Source organism: Penaeus japonicus, unplaced genomic scaffold (assembly GCF_977035675.1).
Source record: "Penaeus japonicus unplaced genomic scaffold, GWHDUDI00000001_assembly GWHDUDI00000019, whole genome shotgun sequence".
Taxonomy (NCBI): Eukaryota; Metazoa; Arthropoda; class Malacostraca; order Decapoda; family Penaeidae; genus Penaeus; species Penaeus japonicus.
In genome coordinates, this window is record NW_028234421.1 from 21,793,598 (window position 1) to 21,806,097 (window position 12,500).

The 12,500-nt window shown below is 35.0% G+C and overlaps 2 protein-coding genes across 3 annotated transcripts in view; one reads left to right on the top strand and one right to left on the bottom strand.

Moving 5' to 3' along the window:
* The window catches only part of LOC122263850 (uncharacterized), a 26,766-nt gene extending 24,691 nt beyond the window's left edge, over positions 1-2,075 (top strand). Inside the window, exons 2-3 of the mRNA XM_043032492.2 lie at positions 553-705; positions 935-2,075. Coding sequence (XP_042888426.2) covers positions 553-654 — 102 coding nt within the window. The 3' untranslated portion in view covers positions 655-705; positions 935-2,075. The remainder of the gene's footprint in view (positions 1-552; positions 706-934) is intronic.
* Elp2 (elongator complex protein 2) lies at positions 1,991-12,303 on the bottom strand. Of its 2 annotated transcripts, none has more exons than XM_043032480.2 (14): positions 12,138-12,303; positions 9,845-10,034; positions 9,089-9,211; positions 8,044-8,265; positions 7,617-7,871; positions 7,284-7,495; positions 6,687-6,793; positions 5,464-5,533; positions 4,984-5,167; positions 4,574-4,723; positions 4,091-4,256; positions 3,754-3,902; positions 3,091-3,342; positions 1,991-2,872 (listed from the first exon to the last, which is right to left on the bottom strand). In XM_043032480.2, the coding sequence occupies exons 1-14, from the start codon at positions 12,258-12,260 to the stop codon at positions 2,649-2,651; spliced, it is 2,427 nt and encodes an 808-aa protein (XP_042888414.2). In that variant the 5' UTR covers positions 12,261-12,303; the 3' UTR covers positions 1,991-2,648. The 2 variants fall into 2 exon arrangements, with proteins under 2 accessions (XP_042888414.2, XP_042888406.2); XM_043032472.2 differs by having other exon boundaries at positions 7,284-7,498.
* Positions 12,304-12,500: the final 197 nt, after the last annotated feature.

Sequence of the window (12,500 nt, forward strand, 5' to 3'; positions counted from 1 at the left end):
AAAAAATAATAGTAATTTATAAAATCATAAATATATGTTTATCTGTCTAGTAATAAAAAATGACATCTCTGTGTTTCTCTTTTATAAAATAACAAATAACTGAAAATAAATCTTGAAAATAAAGATATGTGGAATAATCAATAATACAAATACTTGTCTGTATGACTGAAGACTTATGGAAATATTCGTCACTCTGGGAGGGAGTGAAGGGAGTGAAGGGAGTGAAGGGAGGAAGGGAGGAAGGGAGGAAGGGAGTGAAGGGAGGAAGGGAGGAAGGGGAGGGGAGGGAGGGAGGGAGGGGAGGGGAGGGGAGGGGAGGGGAGGGAGGAAGGAAGGGAGGAAGGGAGGGAGGGAGGGAGGAAGGGAGGGAGGGAAAGAGAGAGAGAGATAGAGATAGATAAAGCAGAGGCAGAGAACAGACAAACGGAGACTTTTTTTTATTTTTTTAACTTATGAAGAGTATATTTCTTTTCAGAATTTATACCCTTTAGACTACATATTTGTTCATCTTGAGAACCTGAACATTATATATTTTATCTTTTTTGTCAACAGAGAAGCAGCATCTGCAGCAGCAACAAAGAAACAACAGTGTGCACAGTCCAAGATCGACTGGATGTGGTAAAATGTGACACTATTGGTTTGAGGTACTTCTGACATCCTCTTCCTCAGCTGTAGACGGTCCTTCCTCTTGGGTCAGAGGATATGGTAGGTAGCCTATATTATTTTACGTCACTTTTTTAATATTGAGACTTCTTTACTTATCACTTTGTAATTTTGAATGTCCTGTTTAATATCCTTTGTGCAAATATTGATCCTAAAGTTTTAATGATTTATCATAAGTCAGTATATGTATCTATATCTATTTATCTATCTATCTATACACACACATTTAGGTATGTTAAAGAGTAAATTATTTTTCTATGATATTTTACAGATTTAAAGCATAAGGACATCCAGCCAGTAGACCACAAAGAGGGAAGCTGTGGATGGCTTTCATTCATCCAAATTTACAAATGCAATACCATTCTGAAATGTATATAAGGTATAGAACTTAAGTTATATTTCCCCAAATTTAGAATCCGATGAGACATTATGTCTTTTGTCTGTTGGAATATGTGTTTGTTATCATAATGCAAGATTCTAACACTGAAGTAACCTGCAAATTGTAACCTAGAATAGCTTTAAGTTGCAAGTATTATATGGAAAATTCATGAGTGTTTAATACAATTAAATAATCATGAATCATATTTGTTGTGCCATGATCATTTTGGTGTCAAGGAGCAGTTTTGCAAGACATTTGATTCTTAAAAGAAGAACAATTTTGTACTAAGAAAATTACAAGATTTCTGATTAAGTCTCAAGGGAAAAATCAAAGCCTCTGCAGAACTATAGTACCATAAAAGTATGAAATGAATACATTTTCCTTTTTAAGGAAGAAGGTGTAGCATACTACAGATCATGTGTCAGTAGGTTTTGATGACAAAGTGTAACTATATGTAGTGGTATTGCAGCAAGTTACAGAGAGTTGGATTGGAATGCTCAATTTTAATGTTTAAGGACTTTGCAGGCTTAAGTTTATAAAAAAAATTAAGTTTATAATGTGTTGATATTAGGAAGTGATTCTGCACATGCACACTGTGTCATCATTTATGCCTTATTTGCCAAATATTATATTACTTGTAAACATCTTTATTTATAAATCAAATACCTCAATATCAACAGAACTTAAGCTTGTTCGCTCCCATATATAGATATATATATAAGCTGATTGCTTTTCTTGCTTTTTGTGTATATTATGAAATAAATACAAGAAGGCTAATGAATGAGGTGCAAGGCTATACTTCCTTGAATCTTTAGATCTGAAGTTCTGTGGAAATGGAAACAATGATACGTAAAAATTGTACTGTTCCAGGAAGATTTTGGTATCGCTGAAAAACCGCGAACGATCATTTTGTTTCTTTAGTCTGCCTGTATGGAATGATATGAAGTGTACAGGCAATAATGTCTTTATTATGTACTTTAACATTCTGTAAATATGTTTAAAAATAAAATGTAATAAAGAGCAGAAATAACAAGGTCTTTTCATTTTCAAATCTTGCTTCTTAATTTCCATGTTTCTTGCAAGTAATTCAGATTTAAAATAACAGTTATTCTAGCTGTGAATGTTCCAATAATGTTAAAACCTACAGATAAATACCAAACCCTCTGTATCATAATCTAAAAAGTATAAAGTCTTCTGATCTGCTATGCTGTGTTCATATTAAAGGAGTATTCTATTGCAATTATTTACCAAAGTTCTAAATTTTACCCATCAAAGTTAACCCTTGGGTTTGCCAGATCTGCTACTATTAAGAAAAAAAAAAAAATAAATAATAAATAAAACAAAATACATATAGCATTGCTTAACATATATCACAAATGACTTTTATAAAAAAAAAAAAAAAAGTTCCAGTTTTTCATATATATTTACTGGGCATCTGTGTTTCACATAAACAATAGATTATACATATTCCAGATTTTTTAGCTCAAAAACAAATAAAGACCTAAGAGAAAAATATAAATAAATTCATACAACAACCTACTAGTAGTATAAATTATAATCTTATCAAAATGCTCTATTTCACTGAGTTTGAAAATGAATTCAATTTTCATCTTGATTCACTACCTGAAGGAACTTGGATCTTAAATATACGGACTCCTCTATCATCTCCGCACGATGCTAAGAGAGGAAGGCTTCCGTCATCCATGGCTGGGCTAAACTGAAGACGTCTTACTGTGTTGTAATGGTGGTGGAGGACGTTATAAGCTTCTTCTGCAAACTGTTTCTTTTCAATACTATATGTTCTTAGGTGGATCTCCCCATTTACTAGTCCTGAAAATTGTAGATGTGAATATAAATTCTATAACAAGGATAGTTTCTGTTATCAAATCATATCATTACAATTCATAACATAATAAATATCATGGTAATGGTGGTAATGACAAAGCTGATGATGAAAATGAGAAGACAATGAATGAAAGAAAAGATAAAGGCAACAGATAATAATAATAATAAAACCCCAAAAAGCAAAACTGAATATAAAAAAATACCTGTGGCCACGAGGTGATCCCCATTCCCACTGCCTCTGCATTCGATGACATCTACTGCCGTAACTTCGTTGGTCTCGCTGAGGAGTGCCTCCCTCACCCAGCCCGACTCGTCCTGGCACCAAACTCCCACGGTCTTGTCTCGTGAAGCTGTGATGAAGCGCTGGGAGTCGGGCATCCAAGCACAGGACCAAATCACGCGCCCATGCATGCTCTCCTTCTTCTTCGAAAAATCTGATACTTTGTACGTGGTACCTGCGAGATGGATGTAATATTCACTGATAATTTCCTGATAAGCTATTTGGAATCCTATAAACTATTTTCACATTTTTTATATCAAGTGCTTTAACATGCAAACATTAATGTAACCTATTACAGGATTATTATCATTATCCAAATGTCTCATATGTACAAATCCTAATGCAAAGAGATCTATATGTATATATGTCTTTAAGGAAGAAGAAGAAAGAAAGAAAGAAAGAAAGAAGAAGAAGAAGAAGAAGAAGAAGAAGAAGAAGAAGAAGAAGAAGAAGAAGAAGAAGAAGAAGAAGAAAAGACCAGAAAAAACACGATACAAAGAAAAAATGAGAGACATAGAAACCTGCTTCTGAATAACACAACAAAACATTTTAAAAGTCACATTTCTTTCGTCACACTTTAACTTACCCTCTGGTGATACCTCCCTTTTGAACACCGTCCAGGTGCGATCACGAGACACGGAGAGCAGAAACTCGTCATTTGGAGAGAAGGCCATTTGTGTGACAGTAAGACGATGCTTTGCTAAAACATCCACCTGATGCCACTTATTTGTGTCCCTGAAATTGCAACATGATGAATACCCTACATATTTCCCATATATTTTAGCCAAATTCTTATTCTTTAAATGCCTATGCATCATCTTCCACTTTGATTTCAAAACAAACATGCAAGTACATACATGCATTTTCAACCATGAATAGCAATCATATCAAAGCGAATTTCTTTCAAAATATCAGCCACATACCAGAGAATGATGTGAGCATCCATTTCATGAGAGGCTTTGCAAGATGACGCCAGCAGAGATCCATCGGCGTTGGCAGCCAGTGCAATGAGATCATTACCGTGACCATACAGTTTAGCTCCTTCTGGCCACAGTGTGTTTTGCATCAACTGATCTTCAGTTGGCGGAGCTGAGGAAATATTTACACTATGTTTTTTTCCAAGAATGGTAAGATTCTACCAATAGTTATATAAGGAGAAACAGCATCAAGGTCTAAACCATATTTTCAGACATAATATGACTTTGAATACATCAGACTTTCTCTGGATTTATTGATATTCTTCGAGCACAGCCTTCAACACATAAAAATCACAAATCCTATCAAACGGTTTTGAATAAGCTTTCAACCATAATCAGATCCCATAAAAAATGGACATTCCACTCTGCCTCAGAGTAGAATAAAAAACAAAGTAAAGATACCCTTCCAGCAAGAACACTACTACTTGCCTGTAAGTGACAAGAGCTTGAAATATGCCTGCACCTCTTCCCTTCCCTCCTCCTGTATTTGTTGCTCTTCCTGAAGATCAGTTATGGTCACTGCTTTGTTGGACAAGCCTAAAGATGGCACAGATGCACCCTCTCCGACCTTGCACTTTCCTGAAAATTAAAGTCACAATACCGTGGAAAAAGGTGTTCCTGGAATGTATTACAAGTTAAAATTGTCACATGCCTTAATAAATAATGTTAAGATGTCAGCTGTTATGAACTTATAATAATAGCAAGACATTCATTAAACTAAAATAATGTCAGGATATTTATGAATGATATCAAGAGAACCATGTACATACAATAATGTTATCATAAACTGAAAATAAAATCCAAGATACTTGATAAAATAAACAGATATAAAATCTCACCAAGATCATCTTCCACATTCACACTGCAGATCTGGCCAAAATTACGAATAAAGTTTGCAGGCGCGGCGAATCCTCGTACAACCTTCTCTTCAGCACCTGAGGCAAATCTGAACTTTCCAAGTCTTGCAATGCAGGCCATGTCATAGCCATGTACCTGTGGACGTCCTATTTCATGCCAAGCCTCCTGTGATAAAACTGAGGGTTATCGACCATGGCCAAACAGACAATAAATCAAATCCATAAATGATTCTTTTTAGCCTTCCTGTAATAATACTAAAGGCTGTCCGTCAAGCCAGAACAAAATATAAGATAACTATTAATAATACATCTATATCCTCCTTGTGATAACAAACTTTTCCTTTATGAAATGTGAAGCTCATGATAATTGTAGAAAATATCAAGACCAGTCATATCTCTAAGCTATGCATGAAAACCAGCTAACTGAAATAACGAAGCAAGACTTCAGAGTGCGTAACATACTTTTCCATTGGAAGGTCTCCAAGGGGCATGCAGGCGTGTTGTCTGGTCTTTGCTGGCTGATAATAAGTATCTGAAAAACAAACACGAGCTCATGAAAATATGGCTTCACAAATCATAACTAGCAGACAGTCTAAGTAAATAAAAGAAAAAGCAGAAGTCATCTTCATCTTTCTATATCAATATGTCATTTCACTGTCATACCAAAATTACATGGAATCATGATATTTCAGATGTATCTAGATACAGTTCAAATACAAGCATAAAAGACTTTTTTATACAGGTGGATATCTAATCGCTTTTGTTAACATCATAACATCTATTGGCATAATGTCAAGGGAAAACAAACTAAATATATATAAAAAAATTATAAAAAAATAAATAAATAAACTGAAATAAGAGATCTATTGGAGAGAGCAGAAAATAAACAACAAAAATAAGCAAAGAGATATGTAAGAAGTTAAAGGAAAAAAGCAATTCCAAAATAAAAGACAAACATAAAATGTTAAACATAAAATAATACCAAATGCCCAGTGAACTTCTAGAAACTGTCTAGATGAATTTCAAAACAGAAAGGAACAATATTAATTATCATTATTATCCGAAGAAGAGAGACATGCAAGTTTGGAGTGAAGGGGTTAATGTGGTGTCAATAATACCAATTAACCATATATTCCATTCCATTAAGCCTTTGTGACATGTCTCTCATTAATACTAGTTGCTGTGACCCTCCTGAGTCTAGTTTGATTGCAAGAGCTAAGTTCTAATAAGCCATTTGAATATACTTTCATCTTTACTCCTAAACTGATTATTAAAGTACTATTTTGCAAAGTTTTGCAAAGGGCGAACATAAACAGCAAACACTCTACAATTCTCAGTATCCACATACATCTGTGAGAAAATTATTGGTCTCTCTCATCAAATATAATTCTTTCTTTGGAATTCTACAGATATACAGATATGTGTTATAAAAAGAAAAAAACAAACAAAAAAACATTAGAGATATACAGTGTTAGGAGCACCTGTTCTAATTTCTATTACACACTCATTTTGATATTTGCACTTAAAACATTCAGCTACATGGGACATTTTACCCTCTTCACATTCAAGAAATATGAAACATAATGAAACATTCCCAATAAAGATTATATTAATAACAGAGCATGAGATGTAAAGAGTGGGAAGCTTTTCAAAGGAGAAGATAAGGAAAATTAAAATCTACTCACCTTCCCAGTGGGTCCCACGCAATATCTACAACCTGGTCAAAGTGCCCTCCAACCACTACACATGGTTCCCATACTCCCGACTGGTTTTCCCATAGATGAAGTCCTCCCTGAAAAAGAAAAATAAGACAAATCATCTTTCATGATAAAGGGCTTTACCAAATTTGTAATGCCTTATTCTTGAGAGCTTCTTATCAAATTTCTAAGAAAATATATAATTGTAAATAATCTGCTTGTTCTCAAGTTCTTTTCAAAGATAGGTTTATAACATATCAATAAACCAAAATAAAAATAACACTGCTTGATAAAAGAAAAAATATTTGCACAGTGATAAAAGCATTTAACTCTTCCGAGGTGGGCCACATCAGATGTTCAACATGGGTTGGACATCTGTTCTAAAATATTTGTCTGTATACAATATATAAGCAAAGTGATATAAGTAAGCTTATGTCTGTTGCAGAAGGGTTAACAACAACCTGTTTCTCATAAAACAATGCTTCTGGAAGGGCCATGTAAATATTCAATACTTAACCTCTCACATTTCCACCAAATATTCAAACTGAAAGGTCATAAATCCTAAACAACGCAGAAGAATCTTGCCTGATAGCTGCAGCCCATCACCCGCATGCCATCTGGGCTGAACTGGCAGCAATAATACCCTTCCATATTGCCTCCGACCTCTCCAAGTCGAGCCACCTCGAGCCAAATACCACTCCCAGTATCAGCTCCCCCTTCCGGCTCCCAGATGATGATGGAACGATCTTGGGTCTTGGAGCAGGTTAGGAGTCTGTAGGGCTGATGGGTTTGATCATCTGCTGGTAGAAAAAGTTGATGTTAGGAATATGATTGTTACTGCTTTGGCAAAGTATGGTTTGTACTGTACACTTTTTGTTGCTAAAGTTCTTTCCATCATCTTTGTCGACTCCTTCTTACCTTTTGTCACGGTTCGAGCCCAATGGACCCCTGAGACGAGACCTTCATGTCCTGCCAATATTGCATCTAAGGCTACCGACAGAGTGATGTTTTCCTTATCTGAAGGAACTTCAAAGATGACACACTTCAACTTCAGCACTTCTTCCTCCTTTTGGGCTATTTCTTGGCTCTCCTTACCGTCTTTCAGGATGGTGAATTTCCACAAACGAACTGAAGCATCTTTTGAACCACTAGCCAAGAGCATGTCTCCATTATCTGCAAACAAAAGACAAGGTCAATTTTTTGCTTGATCTATTCAAGTTTATTTTTTCAAAACGGAGCAGCAGCTCTTACTAACATGATTAAAGAAAGTTACAACATACCAAATCCAGTAAAAGGAATATCATGTTCATATTTCCATCTCCTAGATAGTATTTTTAATTCCTACCTTCCTTCATGAAGTCTAAAGCCATAACCCAGTCTTCATGGCCATTGAGAACATTAGTTGGAACATACTTTCCAAGCTCTTTGGCTGTCATGATATATATCCTGCTGTCATGATTTCCACACAGCAGGAGAGGGTATTTGGCACCTTCGACAGTGCAGAATTTCAACTTTAATATAAAAGATCTTCCAGGTGGTGTTGAGGAACTTAGACATTCAAACTCCCCTGCAAAAATAAATCATATTGAGAATTAAATTATACTGAAATTACAGAAATGTTCATAAAAGAATCATGTATATCTGGAAGAAAATGCAACCTCCAATAAATGTGAAAAATATAAACTACTGCACATTATTCTGCAATTTGGTTAACCCTCAGCATATAATTTCAAATATAAAAATATGAAATTATTCCCATACAAATATCATATATTGTCAAAACTACATCTGGTACTGAAAATCCTCATGAAATACCCATCAGTTTGTTCTTACAATTTATATCAATGAGTTCTATTCTTCCACATCAAATTTTTATACTACACATGCTTTCATCATAGACGTTGAATCTCACTATTTCTACATTTCCCTGTCCGGCAACATCAACGGTTTAGAACAGTGAACTGAATCTGCCACTGGTTTGCATGGCCGCTGTTTTATTCTTTAGGCCTTCTCTGTTTGGCTTACAATAGTAAATGCTGCTATATTGACTCTGATTACTGATAATTTACTCCTAAATATGCCAACAAAGAGACCAGCAAATAGTTTTATACTTTGTTATACAGAAAAAGCCTTAGCATGGTTTATAAGTATACAATAAGTATTGGTATTACACTAGATGCATTATTCATTATTTTGCTACTATTTACCCTAAACTTCAGAATACTCACTAATTGTGCACCTCTTTCATTTCATACTAAGCAGACGTGTGAGATTCAACTTATATTATAAACAGCATGTGTCATTAGCTAATATCTCAAAAGATAAACTATATATCAACTAGCAAGAAAATCAAAAGAAATTCAAATTACATAAAAAATAAAAAAACTCACCAGTTTGTGGGCAAACAACCCAAAAGGATAGTCTTTCTGTGGACACAGTTGCAATAACTATTTTCTCTTTACCATCTTCTGTAATGGTCGTTGCATCACATAATGGGACAAAGGATTCATGATCTGGAAAAAAAAGAGTTCATATCTTAAAAACACTTGTGAAAAGATATATCTAGCAATATGAAATATGCAAGTTGATATTAGAGTTAATAATATCAATATAACAATTAATTATACCTGCATTACCCTACTCTAGAATCCCTAAGAAGTTCTTTTATCAAAAATGACACTACTTAAACAATGAAGCCATTAGTAAATTTGGCATCAAAGCTAAAGCATAAAGTTATCTGAGTCCAAGCTACTAAATTCAAGAGTGAGCTAGCTATCATTTCTTGAAATACAATCAACCCATTAAACAAACACACGGTCAAACAAATACACACCTACAAAGAAAGAAAGAAAGAAAGAAAGAAAGAGAGAGAGAGAGAGAGAGAGAGAGAGAGAGAGAGAGAGAGAGAGAGAGAGAGAGAGAGAGAGAGAGAGAGAGAGGAGAGGAGAAGAAAAGAGAGAGGGAGAGAGAGAGAGAGAGAGAGAGAGAGAGAGAGAGAGAGAGAGAGAGAGAGAGAGAGAGAGAGAGAGAGAGAGAGAGAGAGAGAGAGAATGAATCAAATGACTCTATCTGGTATCTATTGACCAGAAGAGGAACTAAAATTAAAAAGTGAACATTTGGTATCATAAAATATCGCAATCAAATACCTAGAATAGCCTTAGGGTGTAGAACTAGAAGCCCCTCTTTTTCCTCTTCTGAGACGGTCCAGACAACTGCCTTGGAGTCGGCACCAGTTGTAACCAATGTTGGGCCAGAAGAAGGTGCTGGATGTACCCATTGTGCGCAAGTGACCTTGTCACTATGAACTTTTGTGCTGGCACCTATAATCCTGCCATCCTGTCAAACAGAGAAGACAAGATGGTAATAACCATATATGAAATATATCTTTACTCCTGATTAACACAAGGTTTTAAATTGCTGACGCTAATAAAAATGTAGATATCAATATCTAATTTACATGCATCTGAAGATGGGAGATGTATCAGTGAACATGAAAAATAAATTTCAGAAGTATAGCATTCCTTAGGTGTTTTTTTCTTGTGTTATCTCACTCTCACATAACAAAGTTTAATATTCTTTAATTTCCATCATGATATGCATACATTTCTCATGATGCTGTGTAGTTGCAAGACCTGCAACTGGTGTCATGATACTAGAATAGATCATGACACACTGAAAATAAGAATAAAAGGAAATATAAAATGGAAAAAAAATAACAATAAAAAAATAAAATCTAAAAAAAAAATGATGTGACAGATATAGATGAATCTGAATGATATTATAGCTCATCCATCATAATCTTTTATCCTAATGAAGTAACAAGGTAGCATCATATTATTTATGATTAAATCTTCATGACAGATCCTAATTCTACACCAACCATAAGATATTCCATCTAAATACAAATATAAAAAGTTCAGCTATCATCATAAATCCCTTTTGTCTAACTATTTTCTGATTCGCTTCACATTACTAAACTTCACAGACTTCACTTTCAACTTGAAGTATCCACTTCCAATGAAACAGAGGAATATATGACATTATCTTGCACCATTACTAGCCCATGGAATTAGTTTTTAGTCTGTTCAAGATTGAATTCATGTTGATATCTTTATTTCAAATATATATTGAACTCAGAGCCACAGTAGCTATGACATTGGTTATGATATTTGGGAAGGGCATGAAGTATAATAAGGAAACTAACAAGAACTAGGACTGTTAACCCATTAGCAGTCGATGGCATGAATTGCTGCAAAGGCAGAGTCGGTCATAGACGCGGATGGCACTGTGCCAGACAATGTAAACCAGCCATCCTACTACACAAATATTTATTTAAAACCGCGACCAATGGTTAACCAGGACTCTCCAGTCAGGGCCAGAGCATACCAAAGTAGACAACAATCTAGTCGGGGTTTGGACCTGTATGGAGAGTATGGCAACTGCACACCCAAGATTTTTTCAAGACATCATTGCACACCTGGATGACTTCTTGAAAACCATTAGTGGAAAAGAGTTTGACCAGTAGATTAGGGTTAGCATTCTGTGTCAATAGAAGTCAAACAGTGAGGATATGTAATGAAGTGTTCTTGGTATAAGCAATGTTCTTCGGAGGACTTGTAGAGCGATTCTTTGAGTTATAACTAATTCAAGAATTTTATTTAAGTTCACACATGAAGAGCACATTTATTACCCCCTACACACTTCACACCTTCACTTTATTCATACACAACCATGACCTTGTCAAAAAGTGCTGTAGTTTCCATAGTGAGTTTTGGGGAGTCTCAGCAAAAGGCTTTAGTAATGACAGGTTTTCTTTATGCCACTATTACAGATGGACAGTAGTCATGTATAAAGAATAATCCCTTGGTACTTGTTTCTCGGTTATCAACAATATGGACCTTTCAGTAAGAATTACTATAATATTCTCTTCACACGTTTGTCATGATCCCATATCAATATCTATCAAGTAAATTATGGTACTTGGATAATGCATAATTTTGAATCTGAAACATAAACATGTCAAATTACATTATATTACAGAAAAAGTATGACAGAGAACTAGTAATTACTTAACACAAGATTAAATTCCCTGTCAGAGCTCTAGCAAAAGCCAACCATCTGGCGAGATATAGAATGTAGATCTCCCTGACATTGTATTGACAAATTAAAATGACTTTAAAATACATTTTTTTTTCATGAACCCCGTTTCGGGATTACATCTTCATACCTGCACAATTCTTTAACCTAATGACCACTTCACACAATGAACTCTACTCTATGGTCATTCTATGCACTCTATGGTCATTCACCAATGATAATGACACTATATCGTATCCAGAAAAATAATAATTATTACAAAAAACACCGATAACTCAAGAAGAGTCTTACGCCATCTCGCTCTCATCACCATTCACGATCTTATTTCTCTATCAAATTTACCTTTGGATCATATAATAAAACTCCAGTGCTGCCTGCATATACAATTCTCCCATCTGGACCCCATTGCAGAGCAACAGGGGTTTGATTCACGCCTGATGACAGGTATTTCACGTGGACCTCCATTCCACCGCGTCTCCAGTGTTGATTTTTATGAGAACGGCAACGTTGCGAAGGATCGTTCTTTTAGGTAATGCGGGTGGGTTATAAGTGAGGTGCGTCGTTCTATTACGGTCTTGATATTATCAGTAGATATTTCTTTATTATGCTAAATTCAAGATAAAATAAAGTCAAAGTTACCTGTTAGGTTTTACCCTACTGATTAGCGTTAATTAGTTTTGGCAAGTCTTTAAAGAACGATATTTC

What these genes read in the sequence shown, in the direction of transcription:
- Elp2 (XM_043032472.2), bottom strand. Translation starts at nt 12,260, where the DNA reads ATGGAGGTCCACGTGAAATACCTGTCATCAGGCGTGAATCAAACCCCT. An exon ending in GCGTGGGACCCACTGGGAAG is followed by an intron (nt 5,534 to 6,686) that starts GTGAGTAGATTT and finishes TTTGTTTTTCAG; the next exon opens with ATACTTATTATCAGCCAGCA. An exon ending in GAATGTGGAAGATGATCTTG is followed by an intron (nt 4,724 to 4,983) that starts GTGAGATTTTAT and finishes TTTAATTTTCAG; the next exon opens with GAAAGTGCAAGGTCGGAGAG.